This window comes from Salmo salar, chromosome 01 (assembly GCF_965601325.2).
Source record: "Salmo salar chromosome 01, fSalSal1, whole genome shotgun sequence".
In the NCBI taxonomy this organism is placed as follows: Eukaryota; Metazoa; Chordata; class Actinopteri; order Salmoniformes; family Salmonidae; genus Salmo; species Salmo salar.
The window spans coordinates 23,927,179-23,954,472 of record NC_138291.1 but is presented as its reverse complement, the minus strand read 5'-3'; the positions used below and the strand labels follow the sequence as shown (position 1 = coordinate 23,954,472).

Here is a 27,294-nt window from a genome sequence, read left to right as displayed (position 1 = left end):
ACAAACCAGAGTGCCAATAAGAGGTTTATTTCAATAAAGTCAATATTGTTAAAAAAAAAGCCATGACATAGCCTGGATCTTTTCTTCTGACATTGACATACACATGTCGTCATTGCAGTGATTTTTGAAAACCTGCGCTGGAGAAAACAAAAAAGGCCAGAGGAGATGTCTTCTAGTATTAAAACCCAAGCAGGTAAAAAATGCCTATTTTCCCCAAATTCAAACCAATAAGTGTACACATTGAATTCTGAATAATCAAAACAAATATTTACAATTCCTTTTATGAAATGTGTATTACAACAAATGTCTGAAAAGATGGCGGCAAAACACGGGGAGATAAAACAAAATATATATTTTAGCTTTATCCACACTAAAGCATTTTGGAACTACGAAAGAATACATTCACTACCTTTGAGAGCATTCATAATAATGAGAAAATGAAATCCTACATGATATTCATTACCATTCTCCTCTCCCCAATTCCTTTTCTCATAAATATCTTTAGTGTCATCTTTCCTGATGCCTGACTGCACATTACCATTCTTCCGTATTCTATGGGAGAAAGAGAAAGTGTGTGGTTTTTATACTTCACTAGTTTAGATAGCAGGAGTCATTCGATCCACAGTGAGACCAGAATTAATGTGCCCTTTTTGGTGGCTGAAGAATAATATAAGCTACCACTGCTGCCAGAACAACACAAGCTAAAGACTTCCCTTCATGCTTTACAGGAGAAAATAAAAAACACATGCTATTTCTGGTAAAAATGGAGCTTCACTGCCCAGAGTGTCAGTGTCTATATGAAGCAGTGATGTGAGGCAATGCCAGGATGAATTCTAAATGGTTGGTTTTGTTTGCTAGATATTTTCTAATATTTCATTGCTACATATTTCATTAATCTCAGGTTCCATTGTCCTGAGCTGAAAACATCTCATCCAAGCACCTGGTACAGGTACATCGTGGAAAGCCCTGACAGAGCTCAGCATAAGGTCAAGGAAGGAAAATGGTATCAGAGCATGGAAAACATGTAGCCTTACTTCTATTATAGTTATTGCAATTTACTTAAGCAACGCAACAGTAAAATGAAGCATATCGCACCAATATGTCAAACTCGGTGGTTTGGCCTAGCGTCTGTCTACATGCAGTGAAACCTGCCCTCATTTATCCTCTAGAGACAAAAACACGGAATCTTTCAATACTGTATAAATCAACTCTGTAGCCAAAACACAAAATCAGCCCTGTAATTTTCACTTTCATAGCAAGCCTAAAAACCAAATGAATATTGAACAGAAAATAGAAAAACACAGGTTGTGACCATATTCCCATGAGGAGACAGAGGGTCAGTCGGAAGGTCACTTCATAAGGAGTGTGTGTAGATTGCCCTCCAACACTGATAAGCTCTGATACACACCAGCCTGCGTCTGATCTGGGAGATCGCCAATCAAATCGCCAATCAAATCATCATATCAAAGAGAAAACAAAAAAAGATGATAAACAATGGACCGTCAGTAAACTTTCTGAGCTGCTTCATGTACTCAAGAGATCTCCAAAAATAAAAGGGAAAGTAAGAACAAAGGAGCTCATGCATTGTGTTTGCTCTAAATGAGGAGAAAAGGAAAGGTAGTCCATAGTTCTCGTGTCTGAAAAGACCAGTCCCAGGGGGCCCTATTTGATCAGCCTCTTGGCCACGTCTTGGTAGGCGATCTCGATCTCTCTGTCACTGGGGCAGGTGTTGGTGAACTCCTCGTGTGTGTAGGCGTTCTGCAGGTACTGCCAGATACCCATCATGTCCTTGGGGATGTCAAAGCCTCTGTACTTCTTGGTCACCACCTGTGGATGGAGGGGGACATTGATTAATTAATTTAGTCTTAGATAAACTTCTAGAGAAGAGGTCCCTCTGTAGGCCAAGGGTGGTACAAAATGATTTGGGTAGCAGAACGCATAAATCACTAAGTGCTCTGGGCTTTGCTGTGTCAAGATGCACTCCATTTGTCCAACAAGCATTCCATTTTACCATAAGAATAGCACAGGTAACTTAGCTGGGGGATTACTATAGGGACTTCGCTAACACAACTGTGTGTGTACACTGAGTATACCAAACATTATGAACACCTTCAAAATATTAAGTTGCGCATGGACGGGGCATTCGTCGGGGCATGGACTCTACAAGGTATCGAAAGCGGTCCACAGGGATGCTGGCCCATGTTGACTCCAATGCTTTCCACAGTTGTGTCAAGTTGGCTGGATGTCCTTTGGTTGGTGGACCATTCTTGATACACACAGGAAACTGTTGAACATGAAACTATGCAGTGTTGCAGTTTGACACAAACCAGAGCACCTGGCACCTACTATCATACTCCGTTCAAACGCATTTAAATCTTTTGTCTTGCTCATTCACCCTCTGAATGACAGACACACCAATCCACGTCTCAATTGTCTTAAGGCTTAAAAATTATTCTTGAACCTGTCTCCTCGCCTTAATCTACATTGATCGAGTGGATTTAACAGGTGACATCAATAAGAGATCATAGCTTTCACCTGGATTCACCTGGTCAGTCTATCTCATGGAAAGAGCAGTGAGTATACAATGTTCTGTACACTCAGTGTATAATGTGATGTTTATTGGCCTCTGCTCTTACCTTGACGATGTGCAGCTTGGGAAGGAGGTTGCAGTCAGCCAGTGTCATGTTGTCACCATCCAGGAACTTGCGAGTGGAGATCTTGACATCCTCAATGCTGTTGTGGTCGATCTCGTCAGGCAGTGGGGCGCGCAGGTACTCATCCAGCTTCTGCAGGGTCTTCAACAGCCCACGCTCCAGACCTACAGCAAAAAAAGGAACATTTATCATCTAACTAATGTGAAGGAACATTTTATTGTTGTGCTTTTCTAATAACCAATTTTACTGGGTTCATGCAAGTGACTGATTGTGCCTGGGAGGAATCCTCACCATCAGTATCAGTATAACCTGTTTGGCTCAGCTTGGAGAGAAGAAGCCTTGAGGTATTGGTCGGTCACATGCATGAACCAAATGTTAATGAAATAATTATGAATAAGCTATATTAAATATAACTTGTCTGTGTAAGCAGTATATAAGAGAAGTATCGGGACTGCCCCGGCGGAGCTCCTGACAGACGTGTACTACTTTGCATTAAGTTTATTGGAACCTCTCCAGCTTGCTGATACTAAAGAATGATTCATTTAAGATTGACTTCAGGTGTCCCTGGTGGTAATTTCCACAACACTAGCACAACAACTGTCAACTGCATATAGCATTCACAAACCAGCCTGCCTGCATTGTGTTGAGTATTCTAGACCACTTTTCAAACCGACACTACAGGATACACAGCAGTTCTGTAGTCTGCCACGCGAGGGCAGCATTTTATTGCAAGATGGCAGAACTTAAGCTGCCTTGCTGAAGTACTTTGAGAGAGTACATTCCTTGATCCCAGTTTTTGGCATTATCTTGAGAGCCCAAATAAGGAGTAGTTCATACAACCAAAATAGATAGCAGGGGTTGGACTTATTGTGGTTCACTGAGCGAATTCGACTTATTGGAATGTTATGTATTCAAGACAGTTGGAGAGTGTGTGACTGGGCATATTGTGTTTTACATTTTACAGTGTGACTGTCCTATAAATAGTGCATGCTTATCATTCAGATATGACTTTCAGCAATAAAGTACTGTTGACATAGCCCAGAAGATATTCAAAGCCAACCATCATGATCGGTCAATATTTCCACAGGGTGGAGAATAGAAAGAAACCATTCCATCCAAGATACCAGAGGACATGAACTGATACTGTGTCATAAACAGTTTACCCCAGATTAACATGGCATACAGACAGAGAAACAATAGCCAATATGACTGAGGCAAAGCTACAGTATACTGTCATCTGTTGTCTTGTACAAAACATGTCTGTTGGCAATATATTTATAGCTGTGGCATGCATGTTAAAAGCCAGGGGAGACAAGAGAGTTGCTGTGAGCTCATTTCCAGACCATCTCGCTCTGTTGTTTTTACCAGGCCGTTTGGTTGTTTCTTTAGAGAACCCAGCCAGGTGACATGGGGTACAGTGGCAGGAATGGTACTGAGGACAGAGAGAGGCCACCACAGAGAACAAAAGCTCTATGTTGACATGTCAGCCCCCCCCCCCGTCACCCGTCACCCAGCCACCAATGACCTCAGGCTACTGCTGTCACCTAGCAACCACAGAACTGTTGAAGCACACAGGTTTATGTGTGCTTGTTAATTATGTTATAGGGAGTGGAAGCTCACCTTCATTGGCATTGGGTTTTGAGTTTTTTATGAAGGCTGAGAACTTGGCAAAGATGTCCATCCCAGCTGTGTTGGACTCAGGGTGTCTGGCACTAAGCTTGGTGAACCTACACACACACACAGATGATACACCTGGTTAGATCTCAAACAAGCAGAGTGTATACTGTAACCTAGGTATCTACACTTGGAGGCAGTGTGATGTGCCTAGTGGGCGTGACGAGCTGTTACCACCCAGACGAGATGACTCACTTGGGTGGGCTGAGGACATCTTCCAAGAACTCCTCTATCTTGTTGACATCTGTCTTGACCTCCCCGTTGAAGGTGATGAAGGGAGGGTGTGTGCCTGGGGCCAGGTTCTGGAGGTCTGCAGGCTTCCTGGGAAGAGGAAAAGACAGGGGATTTAGTGGGCATGTCACAACAGACTGGTAAATACCCATATCAGCCAAATGCAATACATGCCTTATACTGTGTAAAGTCCTTAATGTTGTTGAAATGTCTGTCTTGTTTGTATGGATGACTTTGCTGCAAAACCAAGTTCCCCCTGGGGATAACTTTTTATACTACTACACAACTGAGACGTCACTGATTACTCACTAACCTATCACTTTATATCCCTATAATCCATCTCGTCTCGGTCTAGTCTGTGACAATCATCAACAATCATTAGGGTTATTCTGTTTCTTCCCAGGGCACAGTTCTATTGCTTTCTCAGGTCAGTGGAGGTGGCTGTGGCCCACGGACAGGAGACAATTCCCTGTCCCAGTTCCATGCTCAACTGTTCCAGACTTTTCTAGCCCTCTCTAGCGCTCCCCTCACACACACAGACCCTGGACTGGAATTTCTTTTCAACAGGGTTGTGTGCGTGTGTTTGTGCATGTATGCCAAGTTCATTCCTCTGTCCGCAGTGCTTAGAGCAGGCTTGTTTTGTTCCAGGTATCTGGGAGGTGAGATATGATGAGAACACACACAACATAATGAGGATGTGATGAAGGACCCGTCAACAGCACAAAGCCCTTTGTCATGTTTCATAATGATCCACACAAACCAAACCACTAAATTACAAAACAAAAATATTTTAGGTCTTACAGTGTAGAAGTATTAGCATTGCCATGACTGAGTTAATTGACAAAATAATGTGGAGCAAATTAACTTTTATGCAGAGAACAGCCTACCACTGACCTATTCATAGAGACTGCGTCACATGCAAGCCAAGTCAAAATGCAATGTGATGTGCGTAAGATGTCCCTATAAGGGGAGATGTGAAACACACTCATAGGACCAACAAGTCACAGGGGCACCAAAACAGGAAGTGACCTCAACCCTTTGGAATGAGCACAGGAAGCACTTGCCCCATGGCAACATTAAGGGGGAGGAGGTAAAAGTGTTCTCTCAAGATAAATAAAAACACTTTAATCATAGACATGTTAGTCATAGAATTGGGCCAAAAATAGTTTTCCATACCAAGGTTGCAAAACTTAAGATTAGAAATCCCAATTCTACATCTTTCCTTACTAAATGGGCTACTCACAATCACATCAATGTGGAATGGTAGTAAATAAAATGTACTGTCTTAGTTCAATATAGCAATAAAAAGGGATAAAATAAGACACTCTTGCAATACTTTGTCTTTCAGTTGACTGGAGAAAAAGTGAAGCCTTTATCAGTCCTGGTCTGAACAGCTGAACAAAGACATGTTTGACAGAGGGGGAAACAGACACTGTTAAGTGGGCGGACATCCTCCACTGCCTTTTACAAGACCTCCAGAAGCTTGTTTCCCATTACACACCCTCACCACAGACATAGACGTACATGCGCAAATATATTCACAGACACCCGAACGACAACATTCACAGCCAACATTCATAGACAACATTCTGGTGCCTCCAGAAGTAAAAAAGAAGGTTGCTCTGTGTACTACTCAGTCTTGTCTAGATTACCCTCAGGACTGACCCTGGCAGAGGTAGCAGTGTTTCTGAGCTCTCTCAAGAGAAGAGATGCAAAGCATCTACGTGGATGAGCTTTCCCCTCTAAACCACTTCAGAGAGCCTGCTGTATACTGGACTGTCTGAGTCAAACAGCAATGATGAAAGGCCCATGGAAATGAAGAGTTCATTTGACCATATCTGAAAATAATCACACATATGCCAGCAGCCTTGGCCTGGGAAGAGGAAAAATAATCAGGTTGACTCATAGAGGGACATAATGGCTGGGTAAGGAGCTGCCAGGCAGCATTACAGTGAACGTGGGGAAGAAAGTTTGGTATAGTTCCAGCCGAGGCTAAATAGTGTTCAAATGACTTTGGGAGGGGAAGATGATCCTTTTAGATCCTGTTTTAGAGTAAGAAAAATAACATCTAGGGAGGAAGTGAGCACAACCACAATTAGCCCCTCCAAAACGCAGCTTGTTTATTTTCCAGATTTCTCGGGTTTGGAAAGGTCATGAGAAAACCAAATAAGCAATTAGGGCGGTGTGGCTGTTTGAGGTGTGGCTGGCTCAAAGTGTTCTGCTAGGCTGCTAAGGTCTTAGTGGAGAGCCCCGAAAAGCTCTGAGAGCCAATGAGAGAGAATATTCCCCTGGCTTTCCACGAGCTAGTTGAGAGCTGAGGAGGAGTAGCAGGCTAATCCCTTCTGGGGGACTGAGCTAGCTAGATAGTGTGACGTGTGTTGGAGTAGTGAGCAAGTGAACTAGTGTGACGTCTGGTGTCTCCCTCACCTCTTCAGGTCCACTGTGGTGACGTTGAAGACCACTCCCTTCAGCCACAGGATCATGAAGAGTCTCTGGGAGAACGGGCAGTTCCCAATGCTCTCGCCATCACTTCCCGCCTGAGAGAGAGAGAGAGCGGAGAAGAAGGTTAGATTAGGTAAGACTACATCAGCATTATCAGCATTATTAAAATGACAACAAACAAAAAAATATTCACACAAGCCTTTCACACAACCACAAAGAAAATGCACCATGGCTGGAAGGATAAGAGGCAGGGAATCCAACATGGCTGACAAAGATTTAAATGGCTCTTGTAAACTGATCACAATCAAGTCAAGGTTGAGCCTTAAAATGGATAAAAGTCTTGGAACACTGATATTATCAGACCTCTGTTCTACAATCTCCAATGACCAGAGGTGTTTTACTGCACTGACCTATTTTGTTACGCTCGTCGATGGAAGGATCGGACCAAGGTGCAGCGTGGTAGGCGTACATCATACTTTATTAGATGAACACCGAAAACAAATACAAACGAAACGTAACGTTCAGTAGAGCTACACAGCACAGTACCAAAAACAAGATCCCACAAACTAAAGGTGGAAAAAGGGCTGCCTAAGTATGATCCCCAATCAGAGACAACGATAGACAGCTGCCTCTGATTGGGAACCATACCCGGCAAACAAAGAAATAGAAAAACTAGAATGCCCACCCAAATCACACCCTGACCTAACCAAATAGAAAAATAAAAAGGCTCTCTAAGGTCAGGGCGTGACATATTTTGAGCAGACAATGATTCTTTCACACAGATTAGAGACTAGCTCCCTGAGTCCCAGAGAGCAGGCCAACCTCTGTCTCAAACGCTTTAGCACACTTCCAAAGCTGCCTCCATTCATCCACACTGCCAGGCAGCCAAGTGGAACACAAACCCCTGAAGTGACTGAGAGGGTCCCTGAGAGGGAGCTGGACAGCTTCTTGTTTCTTTAGACCTAAAGAGAGAGTCTGATGTATTTGAGTGGGAGGGGGGATGATACAGTATGTCTGCCAGTGCCTAATCACTGTGCTCAACCATCACCATGACAACATCACTGAAGGTATTTTGATTTGTAACACATGCATACTGATGTGTTTGATGTGTATTGATGTATATACAGGGCTAATCTGTGAGACAATTGGTCTCAGCTTGAGTCCCTGTTAAAATAAAGGTTAAATAAAATGTCATTTATAAAATGAACAATCGACTACATGCCTTCCAAACAAGAGACATGGACAAAGTATCCAACTGTTCTCAGACAATCTCTGGATGTGGGGAAAAACAAGCAACTACCCACTTTCACGTTGGGATTTTCCTTACCCAAAATAGATCTGCCACCTTCACCTCCCTTTCATGACAAACTACTACTGTGCATTATGATAGTGTACACAGGCCTCCAGCCCCAGCAGTAAAAATGAGGCAGTGAGAGAGATATTCTAAACACTCCGCTGGCAGACACACTGTCCTATAAACACACCAGAGAGCTCTCCAACTACCACCGCCAGCACTCTCTCCCTCTCTCCCTCCCGCTCATCCACCTCAAGCTGGTCCATATCAATGATGCTCTAGAGTACAAGCAAATCCCAGTTTACAGCTTAGGTTGTGTGTGCAGAAACAGTTGTCAGAGTAAGGAAAAAACGGTAGATCGAAGAGAGGGAGTTTTTGATGCATCCTTCTCTCATGTAATATTAATATGTTACACGTGTGTAGTAGTTACTAATTAGGAAAGTGAAATTAAATATTCATGAGTAAAGATCTTGCTTGTGTAAACAAACGTACTATAGCTGGAGGAGCCAATCACCGTTGATTTGACTCCTACTAGTAATTAGTAGGAGATTGACACCCAAACTACAAAACACAAATAATTTGACTGTCACTACAATGTCTTCTATAGGCCGTCTTTGTAAATAAGAATTTGTTCTTAACGGACTTGCCTAGTTAAATAAAGGTTCAATAAAATGAAACAAAAATTATCTGACATTAGCCCCAATGTCCCAGTTCATTATGCCTCTTTTAAGAGGATCAACTCAAGCCATGGTCTCAGCCCCTTTCACACTGTCAAAATCTTCCCCCGTTCCAGATTTACAGAACTGGTTATGGAGTGTTCCATAGACGGTGAGCACAAAGAAGAATGCCATTCTTCTCAGTGCCAGTTAATTCTGAAGAATGCCCAGTATTCATTCAGAAGGACAGGGACTGAAGGTAATCGGAGCATTAAGAAAAGGAATGTATCTTTTCTCACTGTCTATTACTTTAGCAAGTCTTGGCTCACTGAAAGGTGGCATGCTCATCAATTTGTGTCTCTTTGTCTTGTCAGTCATTTTGTAGCCTTCCCTCCCTTCAACCTAGCCTCCTGTCCATCTCTTTCCCTTTCTCATTCCATGTCTCTCCCTCTGGCCAGTGCAGAGGGCATCTTGAGGAAGGGAAAATTCTTCTCTGAGATTCAGGCCCATTCCAATGTCAAATACACTAATTAAAATGGCATACCACAGCCTTTTGAGTAATGGACTGACGGACCTGTGCCAAGATAGGGCTGGGTTTCATGACACATTTATAAAACTTTATTTTTATTCCGATGGAGCTAACGTCCCTCTCTACCACTAGAAATCCGATAAATAATACCTAGCCAAAACCTTTTTCAAAAGAGGTACGGCCTGAAGTAATCTTGTGAATGAATAGGGAACTTTGTTTCCAGAATGTTCCTGGCAGTGTGTCCGGCTAACAGCACTCTGCTGGTGTGTACAGACAGTCTGTTTGTCTCTCTGTGGTGTGGAGGCCCAGTGTGTTCTCTCTGTTTGATCTGCCTGCTGGCTGTGCTACAGGCTGGAGTTGCTGTTCTGTTGTTAGAGCTCAATTCAATAAATCAAAAGGTTGAATTAGATCACAGCCTTTGTTCAGTGTCCCCTCCTTATGATTCGATTCCTGTGTATGAAAGGCTTGCCATCAAATCGTATTGCTCTGTATGGAACCTCAGGCAATTGTTATCTAACAAGAGACCAGTAGCTGATACTTGTGGGACTATAGAGACAACAATGTGTTATTTTCTGCTTTCATCCAGAGATTGTATTCTTGTTGGTTACTATGTGTCAGGGGTAGGAATGACAGCATAACACGGTGACTATTCCCATGACGATGGAGGCCAGACTCATAATAAAGAACTGATTATCATTGCACAGAGGTAGCCATGTGAATGGCATCTTTCAGAATAAAATGGTATGTAAACAAAGGACATGGGCCATGTCTGAAATCTGTCTTGCCTACTACTTACTTAAAGTGCATACTGTGTACTATTAGTACTACGCACTATTTATCACGTACTGTTTGGTAAAAAGTATGCCACAGCCGAAACAGATACTTTCGGTGCGTTCAAGACAACTGGGAACTCTTAAAACAATGAGCTCAGACTGGGGGAAAAAATCGCGACATCAGTGATCTTCAGCTCAGAGAAGTCAGAGCATGTTTTTTCCCCAGTTGTCTTGAATGCACCATCTGTTATGGCTTCACATATGAACCGGACAGGATCATTTATATCCCCACCCAGTAACCTTTCTCCATTGCCTTTCACTAACACCGGAGTGTTGTTTTGGGCTAATATTAGCTAGCATTTAGAACAACGTATTAGGGGTAAACTTGTGTACTGTAGGTCTATGCAAGTATCAATTGAAGAGTCAACTGAAGCTTAAAAGGAATGGGAGATGAAAAGCGCTATAGAATTATCAATTACTATACCAAAGATGGTTTATTTAGAACAAAAAAAAATAGAACAAAAATCTCTGACGAAGGCCAAGAGGCCGAAGCGTAAGTTTCGATAGAAAAAGTGATGCTAGCAAGATCAGTGTGTAGGTTTCTTTTTCCTTTCAAGTTATCTAATCGTTACCAGGCACCTGCAACAAGATAGCTCAGATGTACGAATGTATTTTTGAACATTGAAAGTAAAACACACCAACAGTGGATGTACTGGTATCAAATAAAATGTTTTATTACAAACAAGAAACACATTTCAATGAAAAAAACTGAAATTGACCAAAAAATGACTTCACCAAAAACATTAGAAAATGAATAGCTAAATGAAATGACATACAAAATACATAAAAATACTTCATGGCCTCTAAAATGGTCATAAGACGTGCCTCCCTGGCAGTCACCTCCTTCTCCCGCTCCTTCTCCCCGACTCCACATCTGGACATTTCTGGGAGGGAGAGGAGCCCACAGCTGCACCTTGGGAGGATGAGGAGATGATGTCCATGACCGGTGGGGTGATGGAGTGGCAGCGCCTCATCCATCACCACTTCTAGGATGCAGCTGTGGCCTCCCCTCCCTCAGTGCTGACTCCAGTGGGGGGAGCTTTCAACTCCTGAAAAATCACTTTCAGCATCAAACATACTACATGTAAAGCCCTGGTATTATGCCAATTACAGTACATTTCTCTGGAATACGTGAACCTTTCTAACATGTTTCTCTTCACACTTATATACATGAATGTGCAGTTGAAGCATAGGAAATATATTGGAAAGTGTTGGTGCTCTCAGAGAAAAAGGTAACTTTATTAGCCAAGTACAGCACAGCAATAAATGTCAAGCTAACATACAGTAAGTAGCATACTGTGTGTTTTTGCTTAAGGTTCTCCCACTTCTTTTTCACCCATGCAGGTGATAGTGGCCCCTCCAGCTCACACTCCTTCATGTAGATCCTGAAAAGACATAAGATGCAGTACAACATTAACCAAAACATGAGCCAAGTAGAGTTGTGTGAACTTTCTGTAGATAGCCAGGCTGCCACATACATTATCAAATTGGAGCGCCAAGGTGAAACAGTAAGTAGTGCATTTTACCATTACTTACACCATAACAGGTTGTGTGTGCAATGAAACAAGACCCATTTAGGCGGTAACCATTCAGGTATAAACTAATATTGCATGGCATGAACGCTACAATCAGCTCAACGCAGATGAACCAACGTCAGGTGAACTAAAAGAGTTGTTGGGACCAGCACCGCTTTGGAAAATAGGAATGTAGGCTACCGCGTTACTAACGTTGTAGCTAGTGGTATTTACAACAAGTAGCAGCTAGCTAGCTAACATTAAATATGAAGTTGTCGCTCAACAGCAAGTAACGCTGTAGCTAAGGTTACTGTTCTAACAGTTAACTTCTACACCTACTACAGCATGTAGCTAGCTAAAGGCATGGTAGGCAGCAGGCTGCAGATCGGTTTTCAAAAATGTATGTACGATGAAATAGTTGTGATAATTTTAAGGAGAACAAAAACTACTTACATTTGAACACCACCGTAGAAGCTTTGCTATTCGCCATCTTCCAAGTTATGTACTCAAAACTTGCGGTCCATCCTCTTCCAATGCATCGTGGCTGTGAAATGCGTCATTCCGTTGTTCCCGCTATTCGTTCATTTCAGTTGGGCATCACCATATCTAATTGACAACAGATGATCAACTGTCGTCAAATCCGAAATGAGTATGACATCCAGGTATTTAAAGTATATTTGATTTTCGAAATGTTACATACTCAAAAACAGCCTACTATTTAGGACGAAAGTATTGGTATTTGGATACAGCCGTGGATTTCAGCCATGTTCAGTAGATGAATGGAGTGAGCAGCAGCTTTAGGAGTGAGCTCATCTCCTCAGGCTGCAGAGCCAGTGGTCAGAGATGGCCAGCCACAGTGCAGCAGCTGAGAAACCCTTTCTCTTTGTGTCAGAACATGGCAGGGATGCTGTCTACTGGAACTGCAGCAGCAAAGAGCAGACAGCCCTCTGACATGTGTGTTTCCGGCAATGTACCTAGCCCTAGTCTGCTATTCCGACTGAGACTCCCTGCAGCCCTACTTCTCTGAGACAGAGGAGAGGGGAGGGAGAATGGTGTAGGAGGGAATACAGGAATAGAATAGACTGGTGGAATTAGCATAAACCTAGTTAAGGAGAAAGGCAGACAAAAAGGCTAGATTGAGTGGGTGAGAAGCGTCTAGGGGAAAAGAAAGCAGAGCGCAAACCACACCCTTCTCAGCACTGTTAGCTTCTGAAGCAGCATGCTGCTTGGCACTCTCCTCTCATCCTTCTTCCACAACCTCTTCAACAAACTCAAACTGTTTTTAAGACATAGGAACAGTATGTGAGCGGAGTTGAGCGGTTGGAAATCCAGCTCATGAAGTCACTCCATGTCCTTTCCAACCGCTCGCTCCACGCTCACAGGAAGAAAAGAAAAAAACTACCGCTCCAAATTCGCACCAATCATTAAAATCACAATTTAACCAACATCCATCTATTTTTGTGACTACCTGGACCTACCATTTGGTTTTGAAGTATTGAAACCAAATCATATGATTTGAATGAAAAGTATTTGAATAAACATGAAGGTGCATGTAAGAAGCACACATAATTTCAAATAGTCTACACGTCATATTAAATGTCACGTTGTATAAATGATTGGAGACAGGCGCTGGAATACGTAAGAGGGGATTTTAATACTCGACCCAAAAATAAAACATGCCATGAAAGGCACAGGGACGAAGCCCAAAACAAACACGTACACAAAAACACAGGGCTGTAACCCAAACAAAAGAGCGAGGTTAAAAACTCAAATAAATACAAGGGACGAGACCCATAATAACAAGTGCACAACAACACACGGGATGAGACCCATAATAACGAGTACACAATACACTCAGCACGAAAGCCAAAACCACACAGCACAGGCACTGACAAGACCAACAAACTTGGGAACAATAACCGACAAGACAGTTGTGAACAGAGGCCACATGTATACAATTACTCATCAGGGGAATTGGAATCAGGTGTGCGTAATGAGACAGTTCAGTGTCACTGTAACCCGTGTCTGAAGCCCTTAATTGTCAATGAATCATGGCTTAGTTCTGTCTCTCTGAGTGGTGGAACAGGCCATCTTAACACTGTTCTCTCTCAAGTATCCATTGCTCTGAGCAGTGTCTCAGAACCATTAGATTCAGCAGTGTGAATACAGAGGTCCTTGTGGGGAATAACAAGCAGGAATATGGAGGAAAGGCACAGAGCTCTTCTGTTTGTGGACAGTTCTGTGGGTGTCAATGGATAAAAAAACAGACCAATAAAATTTGAAGTGAGGTAAGAAATTATTATTTCGGGCCAGCACCTAATATGGTCATGAGATCACACAGTTTCCAGAAAACAAACCAGAATCTGGGATTCAGCAGTAGTTGTAATTTTACATGTTATATGTGGTAAGAAAACTTAAATCCCACAGTACTTACTTAGAAATATTACTGAACAAGTATCATTCACTACACGAAATAGCCTAGCACTATCCATTTATCTCCTTACTTTTCATGTTAAAATTAGTCAGGAGTTGCTGATGATTGCATCATATTCCACAAACTCCTCAGAGATTCCACATTGTCCCAATGTTCTTTTGCTTTGAATAGGCCTATTTCACTTACAGCAAGCAACACGTGCTACAACAGCTGACAATTACCAATGAATGTTAGGCTTTTGATATCAAAGTAACGAGAGAACCTGAATCAACAAAGAGACACGGATCGACACGTGTATGCACACACACGCACACAGCTGTCTGTTCGTTGGAGAGGATGACTCATGCCGAAGTCACAGAATGTCCAGGGACGCCCACCGGCGCACAATGAGACCTCAGTCAGCCCTCCCCTCCCTCCCCCGTCTACAGGAGCCACATATACTGCCATGTCACCAGTGGAGGGGTCAAAGATCATGATATCACTTCCCCCCTGACACAGTCTGATGGTAGAGCTACTGGTGTAAAGACCATCTTGAGCCATGTCAAGTCTGATGGTACAGTACGTCTCAACTATACTGAACAAAAATATAAATGCAACATGTAAAGTGTTGGTCCCCTGTTTCATGAGCTGAAATAAAAGATGCCAGGATTTTTCTATTCGCACAAAAAGCTTATTTATCTCAAATTTGGTGGACAAATTTGGTTGCATCCCTGTTAGTGAGCATTTCTCCTTTGCCAAGTTAATCCATCCACCTGACAGGTGATGCATATCAAGAAGCTGATTAAACAGCATGATCATTACACAGGTGCACCTTGTGCTGGGGACTTATGTTCCCTCTAAGCTGCTTGCGTGTGCAGGTGCACAGTAGCCCAAGACTAAGAGAAGCACGAGATTGAACTTCACTCAACTTTGAGTTTTCCTGTTAGTTAACACTATCAACGTTTCCTTTACTGTGGCAATTGTGATCGAATCAACGCAATATTAGCCACTTTCAATGCAACATACCGAAAGAAAACTAACTATACAAGAGATTATGTTGTAGGCAGAATGCATCGGAGTAGGATTCTATTGAATACGACTCAGCCCGTACTCTACACAGACCAGTGCAGCATAACCAATCAGAGCTGCAGTAAGTCTATATGGAAATAGACCATTGCCATATATGGATATGTGCCATTTACATTGAACTGGACTGTATTTACAGTTGTAGTCGTGAGTGGATACGCTTGTTTTGAGATCAAAGCCAGAGATGCATGTAGACACGTGTGCACATTTTGTTCATATTTTGCTAGTTAGTGCGCTATTAGCCCAGTTATAGATCATTTGTAGCCAGCAATAGGGGAGTGATTTATTCCTACAAGAGCACAAAACGTGTACATTTATAGACATCTTTGAAAAGCGAGTCAAGTAAAGAGTTTTTTTTTGTCTTGAAGGGGCAGTGTTGTATTTTTAGACAGGCTTTAATAAGCTAAGTAGCCAATAGTCAGAGGGTAGCAGAATTTGTCTGATTCTCTGTAATAATGGTATTGGAATAATAATGCATTTATTTTGTAAAGTGGTTTCTTGCATCAAACAACACAAAAAACATGTTCAGTCACCTCCTTGTCTGAAGGACAAGTGGATAAACAGGTTAATGTCAAGCCAAGCATGTTTTTTTCAAATGTTTTTTTTTTATGTAGGCCTACATTGAACATCCCACATCGGCTGCTACTGTAGGCTGAATGACAGAACCACTATTGCCATGTTAAAATGTTATGGGATACATTTTCTCCATTGTTTTTGATGGTAGGCCACTCTGGTAGGCCTACATTATGACCAAATAGCCACATTAGCCCACTTGGCCACTGTTAAAACTAACTTAAAGCAGGTACAGCCTCAAGTGTTCACAGTAAACGTGCGCTGGAAGTTGCAGAGAATTTTCACAACGTTCAAGTTTGCTCAGTGCCGAAAACAATTTGAGGGAACATTGCTGGGGACAATAAAAGGCCACTCTAAAATGTGCAGTTTTGTCACACAACACAATGCCGCAGGTCTCAAGTTTTTAGGGAGCGTGCAATTGGCATGCTGACTGCAGGAATGTCCTCCAGAGCTGTTGCCAGAGAATTGTACCATAGTTTTACAGAATTTGGCCGTATGTCCAAACGGCCTCATTACCGCAGACCATGTGTAACAACACCATCCCAGGACCTCCACGTCTGGCTTCTTCACATGTGGAATCGTCTGGAGGGGGGGGGGGGTGGACTTTAGTGGGGAAAAACAGATTCTTATTGGCTGGGCCTGGCTACCAAGTGGGTGGGCCTATGCCCTCCCAGGCCCACCCATGGTTGCACCCCTGCCCAGTCATGTGAAATCCATAGATTAGGGCCAAATATTTTCTTTTCAATTGACTGATTTACTTGTATGAAAATCTTTGAAATGGTTGCATTTTGCGTTTATATTTTGTTCAGTATACAGTGCATTTGGAAAGTATTCAGATCAATTTTTCGTTACATTATTAAATAGTTTTTTCGTTACGTTATTAAAAAAAAATGTCCCTCATTAATCTGCACACAATACCACATAATGACAAAGTAAAAACTGGTTTTTAGAAATGTTTGCAAATTTATTACAAATAAAAAAACTGAAATATCACATTTACATAAGTATTCAGACCTTTTACTCGGTACTTTGCTGAAGCACCTTTGGCAGCGATTACACCCTTGAGTCTTCTTTGGTATGACTCTACAAGCTTGGCACCCCTGTATTTGGGGAGTTTCTCCCAATCTTCTCTTTAGATCCTCTCAGACTCTGTCAGGTTGGATGGGGAGCGTCGCTGCACAGCTATTTTCAGGTCTCTCCAGATGTTCGATCGGGTTCAAGTCCGGGCTCAGGCTGGGCCACTCAAGGACATTCAGAGACTTGTCCCGAAGCCACTCCTGTGTTCTTTTGGGTCGTTGTCCTGTTGGAAGGTGAAACTTCACCCCAGTCTGAGGTCCTGAGTGCTCTGGAGCAGGTTTTCATCAAGGATCTCTGTACTTTGCTCCGTTCATCTTTCCCTCGATCCTGACTAGTCTCCCAGTCCCTAAAAAACATCCCCACAGCATGGTGGTGCCAGGAATCCTCCAGATGTGACGCTTGGCATTCAGACCAAAATGTTCAATCTTGGTTTCATCAGACCAAAGGACCTTGTTTCTCATGGTCCGAGAGTCCTTTAGGTGATATTTGGCAAACTCCAAACTGTCGTGCATTTTACTGAGGAGTGGCTTCCGTCTGGCCACTCTACCATAAAGACCTGATTGGTGGAGTGCTGCAGAGATAGTTGTCCTTCTGGAAGTTTCTCCCATCTCCATAGAGCAGGTATTCCCAAACTGGGGTACGCAATGCCGCCGTGGGTACGCCCCCAAAAAATGTGATTCACATTTTTTACGAAAATAAATATATATTTTTTAAATGTAATAACATTTTTCACATTTTCAAACAGTACATTTATATTTTCCAACGGGGCTATACATTTGGGTGAGTTTTTTTTCTCGCCTGAGTAATCTTGTTTCACTGCCAAAAATCGAATTAAACCATCTAGTGTTCAGCGAAATAACAACGCAATGTCAAATACAGGTAGACTAGTCAAATAATTAACATCCAATCACATTAACCGTTATTCTCTCGCGGGAAACCTTCACTCTTGCGCAGACATTTAGAAACGAAACATGACAATTTGAAAAATAAGCCACAGGAGTTTTTGGAGCGAGAATAAAGACGACTTTCGAGTAGTAAGACGTATAAAAGCAACAGATACCATTAATAAGAAGGGGCTTAATTCTTCCTGCTGCCGCGGATATGGCTGGGACAATGCTGGGGGAAAAGGCCCAAAAAACTATACAGACAATGTCCTCATCAAACAACACTGTTTCACGATGCATCAGTGACATGGCAGGAGATGTTTTAAAACAATTACTGCTTCGCATACAAGCCAGTGAATTCCATGCGTTACAGCTGGATGAGTCAACAGACGTGTCGGGCCTGGCACAGCTCCTGGTATATGTCCATTACGTTTATTGTGGGTCAATTAAGGAAGACATCCTATTCTGCAAACCACTGGAAACCAGGACAACAGGAGAGGATATTTTTAAAGTACTGGACAGCTTTGTGACATCAAATGGACTTTGGTGGTCAAGATGTGTTGGTATCTGTACTGATGGCGCAAAAGCCATGACATGGAGACATAGTGGAGTGGTAACGCGCGTGCAAGCAGTTGCTCCTGACGTCACTTGGGTACACTGCAGCATCCACCGAGAGGCTCTTGCTGCCAAGGGAAATCCTGACAGCCTGAAAGACGTTTTGGACACAACAGTGAAAATGGCTAACTTAGTTAAAGCAAGGCCCTGAACTCTCGTGTATTTTCTGCACTGTTTATCAAGGGGCAAAGTATTGACATGTTTTTTTGAATTGAGAGACGAGTTTCTCACACGACTGGCTATCTGGGTGCTGTTTTTTCTCACCTGAATGATCTGAATCTAGGATTACAGGGACTCTTCTCAACTATATTTAATGTGCGGGACAAAATCGAGGCTATGATTAAGAAGTGATTTTTTTTGTGTGCAAATGAACTCAAGCTCAATGTCAAATGTCATATAGCGAAGCACAAGAGTGAGCTGGCTGCACAATTACGCAGGTACTTTCCTGAAAAGGATGACACAAACAACTTGATTCGTTATCCCTTTCATGCCCTGCCTCCAGTCTACTTATCGATATCTGAACAAGAGAGCCTCATCGAAATTGCAACAAGAGGTTCTGTGAAAATTGAATTTAATCAGAAGCCACTGCCAGATTTCTGGATAGGGCTGCGCTCAGAGTATCCTGCCTTGGCAAATCGCGCTGTTAAGACACTGATGCCCTTTGCAACCACGTACCTATGTGAGAGTGGATTTTCGGCCCTCACTAGCATGAAAACTAAATACAGGCACAGACTGTGTATGGAAAATGATTTAAGACTGAGACTTTGTCCAATACAACCCAACATTGCAGAGTTATGTGCATCCTTTCAAGCACACCCTTCTCATTAACCTGTGGTGAGTTATTCACAATTTTCTATGAACACATAAGGTTTCATATGTGTGTGGCTGGCTTACAATGATGGCAAAAAACAACATTTGAGAGTGTGCTGACCCTGGTGCTAGAGGGGGTACGCAGCTGGAGGTTGAATGTTTGAAGGGGTATGGGACTATAAAATGTTTGGGAACCACTGCCATAGAGGAACTATTGAGCTCTGCCAGAGTTACCATCGGGTTCTTGGTCACCTCCCTGACCAAGGCCGTTCTCCCCCGATGGCTTAGTTTGGCCGGGCGGCCAGCTCTAGGAAGAGTCTTGGTGGTTCCAAACTTCTTCCATTTAAGAATGATGGAGGCCACTATGTTCTTGGGGACCTTCAATGCTGCAGACATTTTTGGTACCCTTCTCCAGATCTGTGCCTCGACACAATCCTGTCTCAGAGCTCTACGGATAATTCCTTCGACCTCATGTCTTGGTTTTTCTCTGACATGCACTGTCAACTGTGGGACCTTATATACACAGGTGTGTGCCTTTCCAAATCATGTCCAATCAATTGAATTTACCGCAGGTGGACTCCAATCAAGTTGTAGAAACATCTCAAGGATGATCAATGGAAACAGGATGCACCTGAGCTCAATTTCGAGTCTAATAGCAAAAGGTATGAATTCTTATGTAAATAAGGTATGTTTTTTATTTGTAATAAATTATATTTAAAAAATGTACTCGTTTTTGCTTTGTCATTATGGGTGGGGTATTTTGTGTAGATTGATGAGGATTTAAAAAAAATTATAACATTTTAGAATAAGGCTGTAACGTAACAAAATTTGGAAAAAGGGAAGGGGTCTGAATACTTTCTGAATGCACTGTAGTTAGCTTCAGGATATTTTAATAAACTGGCTACTCAGCATTTTAACTGGTATATACAAACAGTGTATTTTTCTCACGTCCCATAACATTTTATGGCTAGGAACATCAGCAATAAAAATCATGAGATGTCCCACTCCGCCTCCCTCTCTCTCAGCAACTCACTTTAGGGATTGTATAAATTACCAGTCAGGTCATTTTCATCAGTGCCTTTGTAATAACGATCATCCACCTAACCTTTTAAAAAGGCCAGAATACTCCACTCCACCAAAGTGGTGGGAGATCAAAGCTTTAGACCGGGACCGGTAGCATGTCTATTGTTTTTCCTTTGGAGAGTTCTGCCCAGTCTGCTCCAGGCCTAATTTTAGTCAAATCACAGTCATATCCTCCCCTTCGCTCACACTTAACATTCTAAATTGGGTGGGCTCAAATTCAAGCCACACTTTACCAAATATGGAGCTGGCCGGCTGGCCAACAAGTGCTCCGCTGCTCTCCTCTCGTCTCTCGCCCAGTGACACAGGAGGAATTTCCTCTGGGAAGGGAAGAGCCACATCATGTTATGTCACGCCTACTCTGGGCTGAACAAGCATGCAGACTGGGCTGGGAGGACTGGGCTGGACAAGCATGCAGACTGGGCTGGGAGGACTGGGCTGGACAAGCATGCAGACTGGGCTGGGAGGACTGGGCTGGACAAGCATGCAGACTGGGCTGGGAGGACTGGGCTGGACAAGCATGCAGACTGGGCTGGACAAGCATGCAGACTAGGCTGGGAGGACTGGGCTGGACAAGCATGCAGACTGGGCTGGGAGGACTGGGCTGGCTGAAGTTGGGCTTGGTTTGGTGGACTGGTATAGGCAGAGTTGGCTGAGGTGAGGCTGTTACTTAGAAGGGAAGGGCTGGGACAAAGGCGGACTTGGCTATGGCTGGGTGGCTGTGGCTGGGTCTGTGGTCCAAAGGATGAGAGTGTGGAGGAGTCAGACCCTACGGGAAGGAAATGCAACACACCCTGGTGTGCCTCTGAATCATGTGGACGTCATGGAGTGGAAACCAAACATCTCCCAGACAGAACCAAACGTCTCCCAGACAGACAGGCCTACAGAGGTAGTGGAGGTTAGGCTTGCAACATGAAAGGTTCATTGGGACACTGACCGAGGGGTGGAGAGGGATCAAATTTAGCTGACTGAGTTATCAATAACATGACCCATTACTCTCTCCAGGTTAAGAATAATAACACAGTATGAAATTATAACTGAAAGTCAGGGATGAAGTTGAGTGAAACGTGACTCAAGAAAAGTAAAAAGCAAAGAACAAGACAGAAACAGGGGAGGGAGAAAGAGAGACACGTGCAGGAGACGTGAAGATGAAACCGTGTTGCTCATCTCCCTGTGACTGTCGTTTAAAGAGTTTGTTCCAACACAAACACTGATGTCAGGGTGTGCTGTGACTCTCCACCGCCTTACAAAATAACAGACCCCAGACAGATGACTCCGAGACACACACTGCATTCCTCACCGACCATCCCAGTCCCACTCACTCTGTACACACCCATCATTAAAATGCTACATGTAGCCTTCAACATCAGTGGAGGCTGCGGAGGGGAGGATGGCTCATAATAATGGCTGGAATGGCGTGGTATCAAACAGATGAAAACACTGTGTTTAATACCATTCCATTCACTCCATTCCGGCCATTATTATGAGCCACCCTCCCCTCAGCAGCCTCCACTGTTCAACATGCATCTGCTAGAGGCAACGTCAATACAAAGTGTGGTGGTTCCCTGAAAAGATGGCTAAAGTCTAGACCACTTTAAAGAACCACCCTTTGGCTCAAACATTGTACTATGGGTGTTAGCCAGTTTGACATGGCAGCAAAGCCTGCACCATGGACACACAAACAAACACCAGCCTCATTGCTCATTTTAAGCATTTGGTCCAACTGGCCAGAACACCAGACAACCCACCTTTGACCTACTGTAGCGTTTCATTCTGATCCAGAGTCTGGCACACACACAAAGATGTCCCAAAACTTATGAGCTCATTCTTACAGTAACAATGCCAAGTACTGTAAGTGGTTGACTTGAGTAGCCCATCCACACAATTGTAAAAGGTGTAGAAGTATAGGTTATATGGTATAATTACCATACTATGGACCAAGTGGCTAGAACAGTTCACCCACTGACACTGAAAACCAATACGCATGGCTTTAAATGACAGAGAAATTGATGTGGATAGAGTGAAGGAGGGAGTTGGAGGGATGGGTCTGGTTGGTCCCTTGCTACTCTACCCATGTTTGGATAGCTCAGTAAGGGTTATCTACACTAGGCATGGCTCACTGTCGCTCATTTTACTAGTGTGTTGCTGTGAGGATGCAGGCAGCATGTGAAACATGAGCAGAGGGGATCGGGTCGTGACAGATTGGGTTACACTGCCTGCCCCGAGGGTAGATTCCCCTCATTTCTGAGGTTGAGCACTCGAGCACCCTCTTAGTGAAGTTGATGTAACAGAGAGCTAAAGATGTCAGAGGCCATGTCTATTTGTAAACTTGTTTAAATCTGATCTATAAAGTTATATTTCTGTCCGAATTGTTGCCTGCCCTTTCCCAACACATCCTAAACCCTTTGCTATGTTCCCCCCTCTCTTCTCCATTTTCTCACTCCCTATCCATCATTCTCCCTCATTCCTTGTTGTTCTAAGTCAATCTTGTTTCCTGTTATTGGCCTACACGAGAAATGCCTCATTAGCAGAGGGCTTGCTTGGGACCAGAAGTATTAAAATGGCAACTTCCTCCCAACAGGCACCAAGCCTTTCCTCTGAACAGGATGGCATGAGCACACAGACACACAGTATCATAAGAAATCCCCCTAATCTTGTGTTGTGGTACATTGCTGGGTCCATTTGGCCAAGGCCCAGTCCTGACAGTTTCAATGATGAAGCATTTTGAAGCCCAGATGCTGGAGGAGCAAGTCCATAGTGCAGAGAAGAGCTACCGCTCACAGTTAACAGCAGCGCTACACAACAACAGACCATTAATCTTTGTCCCCTAACTCATGATGCTGACTGCAGCAGTACAATAGTGCTTGGGGAGAATAAACTGCTATATTGATTTGACTATAAAAACTGGCTACTCTCAATTGGCTTCAAATTGTCACCCCGGGGTAGAAATGTCTTACGCTGAAAGATTCAGGTAAATATGCAAACAAGGGGCAAATTAAAGATTGACATGAAAAAAAAGTTGAGGCCAAGTTAATACTAGAATATACTTGTGAGGCCAAAAAACAGTTCAGTTTATTGATGGTTAACCCAGAGTGGTTAAACTGGATCTTGCATTTTTTGACAATTACTACATAATGACATGACTAAGCACAGGCAAAGGAGGGCAAAGATTAAACAAAAGATATTCTGCTTCTACCAGTGTACACGCTATTCAAATATGTTCCTAATAATTCTCATGCAAAACTATTATTAACCTTTGATGGAAGATCTCACATTACATGGAGTCACATGTAATGACATCTCTCTGGTCTGAGAATGAGGGAGAAGTGTGCTGACCTTCAGTATGTTATCCTGGGAAGACATCCCTGCAGGTGTTCTTTAAAAGCGGTGAATGGTACATTATTGGGCTCTGTTGCCATGGTGTCCGTGTTACTCTCTCCAGCGGCACATAACACAGACAGGGGCATAATAGATTACTTCCGATGTTTATTGTCACTGTTGTCAATATTGATAGGCGGTGGAGTTGTGCCTTTATCCCAGCATGAAATAGCCTTGCCCTTGGCAAACTTGCTGGCAGAGAGACAGCATACAAAGGTAACATACAAACTAAAGATTGAAAGCATGTCATTTCTGGTTTCATCTGTGGAGTCATCTGTATTGCTTCATGTTCCATTCAGTAACTAAGGTATATGGGTGCTGGGTGATTGAGTGGCCATTGTGCATTTGTCTGCCTATAAATGGCCGATGCCCTGAGTCTCGAGATAATATGAGTCATCAAGGAAAAGTGACCACACTTCCAGAGAGGGTAGTCAGGAGGGATGATTCAGCCTGAGGTGTGGTAGGGCTGGATGGGTACGGTAGGGGTTGGGTGGGATTTGAGCCATCAAAACGACACCAATGTAGTCTTCAAGCCTTCATTCAAATCTCAGGCTGGGTATCATTCTGCACAACCACTTGCAGTTCAACTTTCTCTTGGCCAGATATCCCAACTACAGTTTGCAATCAAACTGTCTCATATGAGCAAACAGATGGCAGACATGAATAATTACCTATTTGACTGCTATGAGGAGGAATCATGGAATTCCTGAGCCAACTGAGATCAACACCATTACTTAGAATTCACAATCCTCAACATGCCAGCTAGCACTACTGCCCCTTGTATGTGAAGGCCTACTGTAAAACAATAATTAATCTGCAGGGGATCAAGGGTTAAATTGACGTCAGGTTAATTCTGCAATTCCGCATCTATAAAACCTTGAGGCCTGAACTCACTTCTACAATCCAAACAATTTCCATAGACTCCTGGCTACACCAACAGTAAACAGTGTGAGTAGAAAATCCGGGACACTCAAATTAGCATTTGGATATTAGTTTACCATGTTTCACACACCTGGACAATGGGGGAAGATCTTGTGTACACAAGTGCAGCAGAGAAAGATCACACAGCACAGTAACAGAGGGAGGAGTGGGGGAGAGTGGCTGTAGCCACATGTGTGGCGTTACCAGGGATGATGTAACTGCTCCTGAATGCGAGGGGTGGCTCACTCTGAGGTAGCTAGCTAGCTGTAGCTGGCTGTCGCTAACACCACCCTGTCTTCTGTTCTGCAGTGAAAGCCCAGTGGCCAAAGGCAAACAGTCCAGCATTATCAATACAAAACACTCATCCTCCCTCAACAAAGGCCTCTCTCGTGGACGCTGAAGATCACCTCTGTCAGTAGATGAGAACAAAGGAGGATAAAGAGGGAGAAAGAGAGAGATCCCATTTGTCTACTGAACCCAAGCACCGAACAGAACTGGGCAAAGAGTTTTTGACCAATCTGTGATAAACAATTAGGTCTAGATTTGTCTCCGTCTCCTTTCTCACACAGGCCGATGAAGAAGGCATACTGCTAGGTCCTGTGTGTCCACCATAACTGCAGTCATATTGCAAAAAGTGAATGAGCCATCTGACAGATCGTGAGTCTGTCTATTGCCATTCATCCCTTTCATGCAGAAAAGAGCCACGTGTATCAAGATCTCACTGTCAGCAGCATCATAACCAGTGATGATCATAATCACTAGTGAAACACTGATTGGAGGGGGGCAATGAGTTTACAGCACCATTTAAGCTTGTTTGCAGGCAAAAGGCCTCTGACGTTTTTTTCCTAATTGAATTCAGGCCCCCAAACACTCTCACCCCTCCATTGCCCCGGGGTCACACCCCCTCGCCCTGTTTTCCCTCTCCAACTCGTTTCCCGCTCTGCCAAGCAACTGGCAGAAGAATATTAAAAACATTTACAGATCACAAACAGGAGGATGGGAGTCTATAAAACATTTCAGTCCTATTCTAAGTCAGATATCAGTCTGATGTCCCCAACTTTCTAGTCTAGTTCATATACCTTTTTTTAATTTAGTAACTTTAGATTTATTGAAATGCAAGTTCAAAGAGCTTCCTCACATACACTACAACAAGCTGTACTACTTCATCGCTAATGCATGCCAACTATGAAGGGGGAGGTATCCTCATTCTGGCAGACTTGGTGAGGGAGAATATTGTGGGAGCCAAATGCTTCTTTCCCTTTTCTGTGTAAATTTGAGCAGTTACTCTCCGACTTCTTATAAACTTGAGGAGGGGAAAGCCTGTTTTGTTGCATTTATTTGCACCACACCACTATCATTATCAGCCTAAGCAGGCCCTAATAATAAACATAAGACAGTAATTGTAAAGATATTCATTAATTCTCTCTCCAATTGACAAATATCACAAGTTTCATCCCCCTTTCAAGTGTGCCTCGACATGACAAAAAAACAACTAACCTCCCAGATATCCCACGACCGGAATCCTGTATTTAAGTCTAGGGCAGCAATTATTTTGACCATAATGCGACCAAACGGTGCTACAATGTATGCGACAATGTTCCGCTGATTTAAGGGATATTGCTTAACTTTCAATTACCTTTACAATTCACGCTTATTCATGAAAAAAATATGTGTACCAAATCGAGACACACTTGAAAGGGGAGATGCTTTTTTCTTCCTCTCCCTCTTATGATGGGAGAAGAGGGCCGTGGTATCCGCCCTACACGTCTGACATAAAACCACATGGCCACACTTTGGAAAGTTTCTAAAAAATGAACCTACTGAAATTGTGACAAATGTTAAAACGCTTGGGCAAACTGATCACCATGTTATTTGCAAGACTCGTTGACTTGTGTCGACCTATGCACAGTAAACTACGCTTGTCCAGGCAACCGTTTTTACAAGCAAATGGCAGCAATATAACTCAAACCAAATGGTACATAAATAAGGACAGCCCCCTTTTGTAACTGTCCTACGCACTCCAAGAAATAAAAGTATATATTTTTCTACTGATAACTCCACAAACTACTAAATATATTTGCCAATTTAGGCTTAATAATAATTATGCTAACTTATTATTAAGAAGAATATTGATCAATAACAAACTAAACTTTTCCCAATGCCGAAAGCGACGGCCGAAAGAGAGCCTGCTACTGGACAATCTATTCAGGGACGTACCTTCACAAAGAGCTCGATAACGGGTTCGTTATCCGCCTTGATTCCATTATGGGGTACAGACAGAGACATTGTGAACTAAACTTAAAAATGTTCCAAATGAAATATATATTATCTTCCAACAAACTTGTATCTTCAGCCTACTCGCTCTTCTTCGCCACCCCCTTTCCGCGCAGTATTCGGGTAACAGCTATTCCAAGGCTAGTGACCAGCTGGACACTCGCTGCAATTCTCACACAATAGTGCTGAGGTGCTGGGAGGAGAAAGTCGACCACAAATATAGCAATGTGCTATTGGTGCAGCCAGTCTACAAAACTGAACGCTTTCCTCGGTGTTACAGAACAGCTATAAAACGATCGTTGATCCCTCTGACTCTTCAGTCTTTTTGATCGCTTGAGTGCTGGAGTAGGATGAAG

At 43.1% G+C, this 27,294-nt stretch overlaps 1 protein-coding gene and 1 long non-coding RNA gene across 2 annotated transcripts; both read right to left on the bottom strand.

Annotated features, from left to right (window-relative positions):
- Positions 1-11: 11 nt before the first annotated feature.
- On the bottom strand, positions 12-27,294 carry clic4 (chloride intracellular channel 4). Its single transcript, NM_001141817.1, has 6 exons — positions 26,882-27,294; positions 6,987-7,096; positions 4,524-4,649; positions 4,275-4,381; positions 2,637-2,818; positions 12-1,827 (listed from the first exon to the last, which is right to left on the bottom strand). The coding sequence occupies exons 1-6, from the start codon at positions 26,948-26,950 to the stop codon at positions 1,663-1,665; spliced, it is 759 nt and encodes a 252-aa protein (NP_001135289.1). The 5' UTR covers positions 26,951-27,294; the 3' UTR covers positions 12-1,662.
- LOC106579268 (uncharacterized) lies at positions 10,964-21,711 on the bottom strand. Its single transcript, XR_001322622.3, has 2 exons — positions 12,281-21,711; positions 10,964-11,698 (listed from the first exon to the last, which is right to left on the bottom strand). It is a non-coding gene; the product is annotated as an uncharacterized LOC106579268 (long non-coding RNA).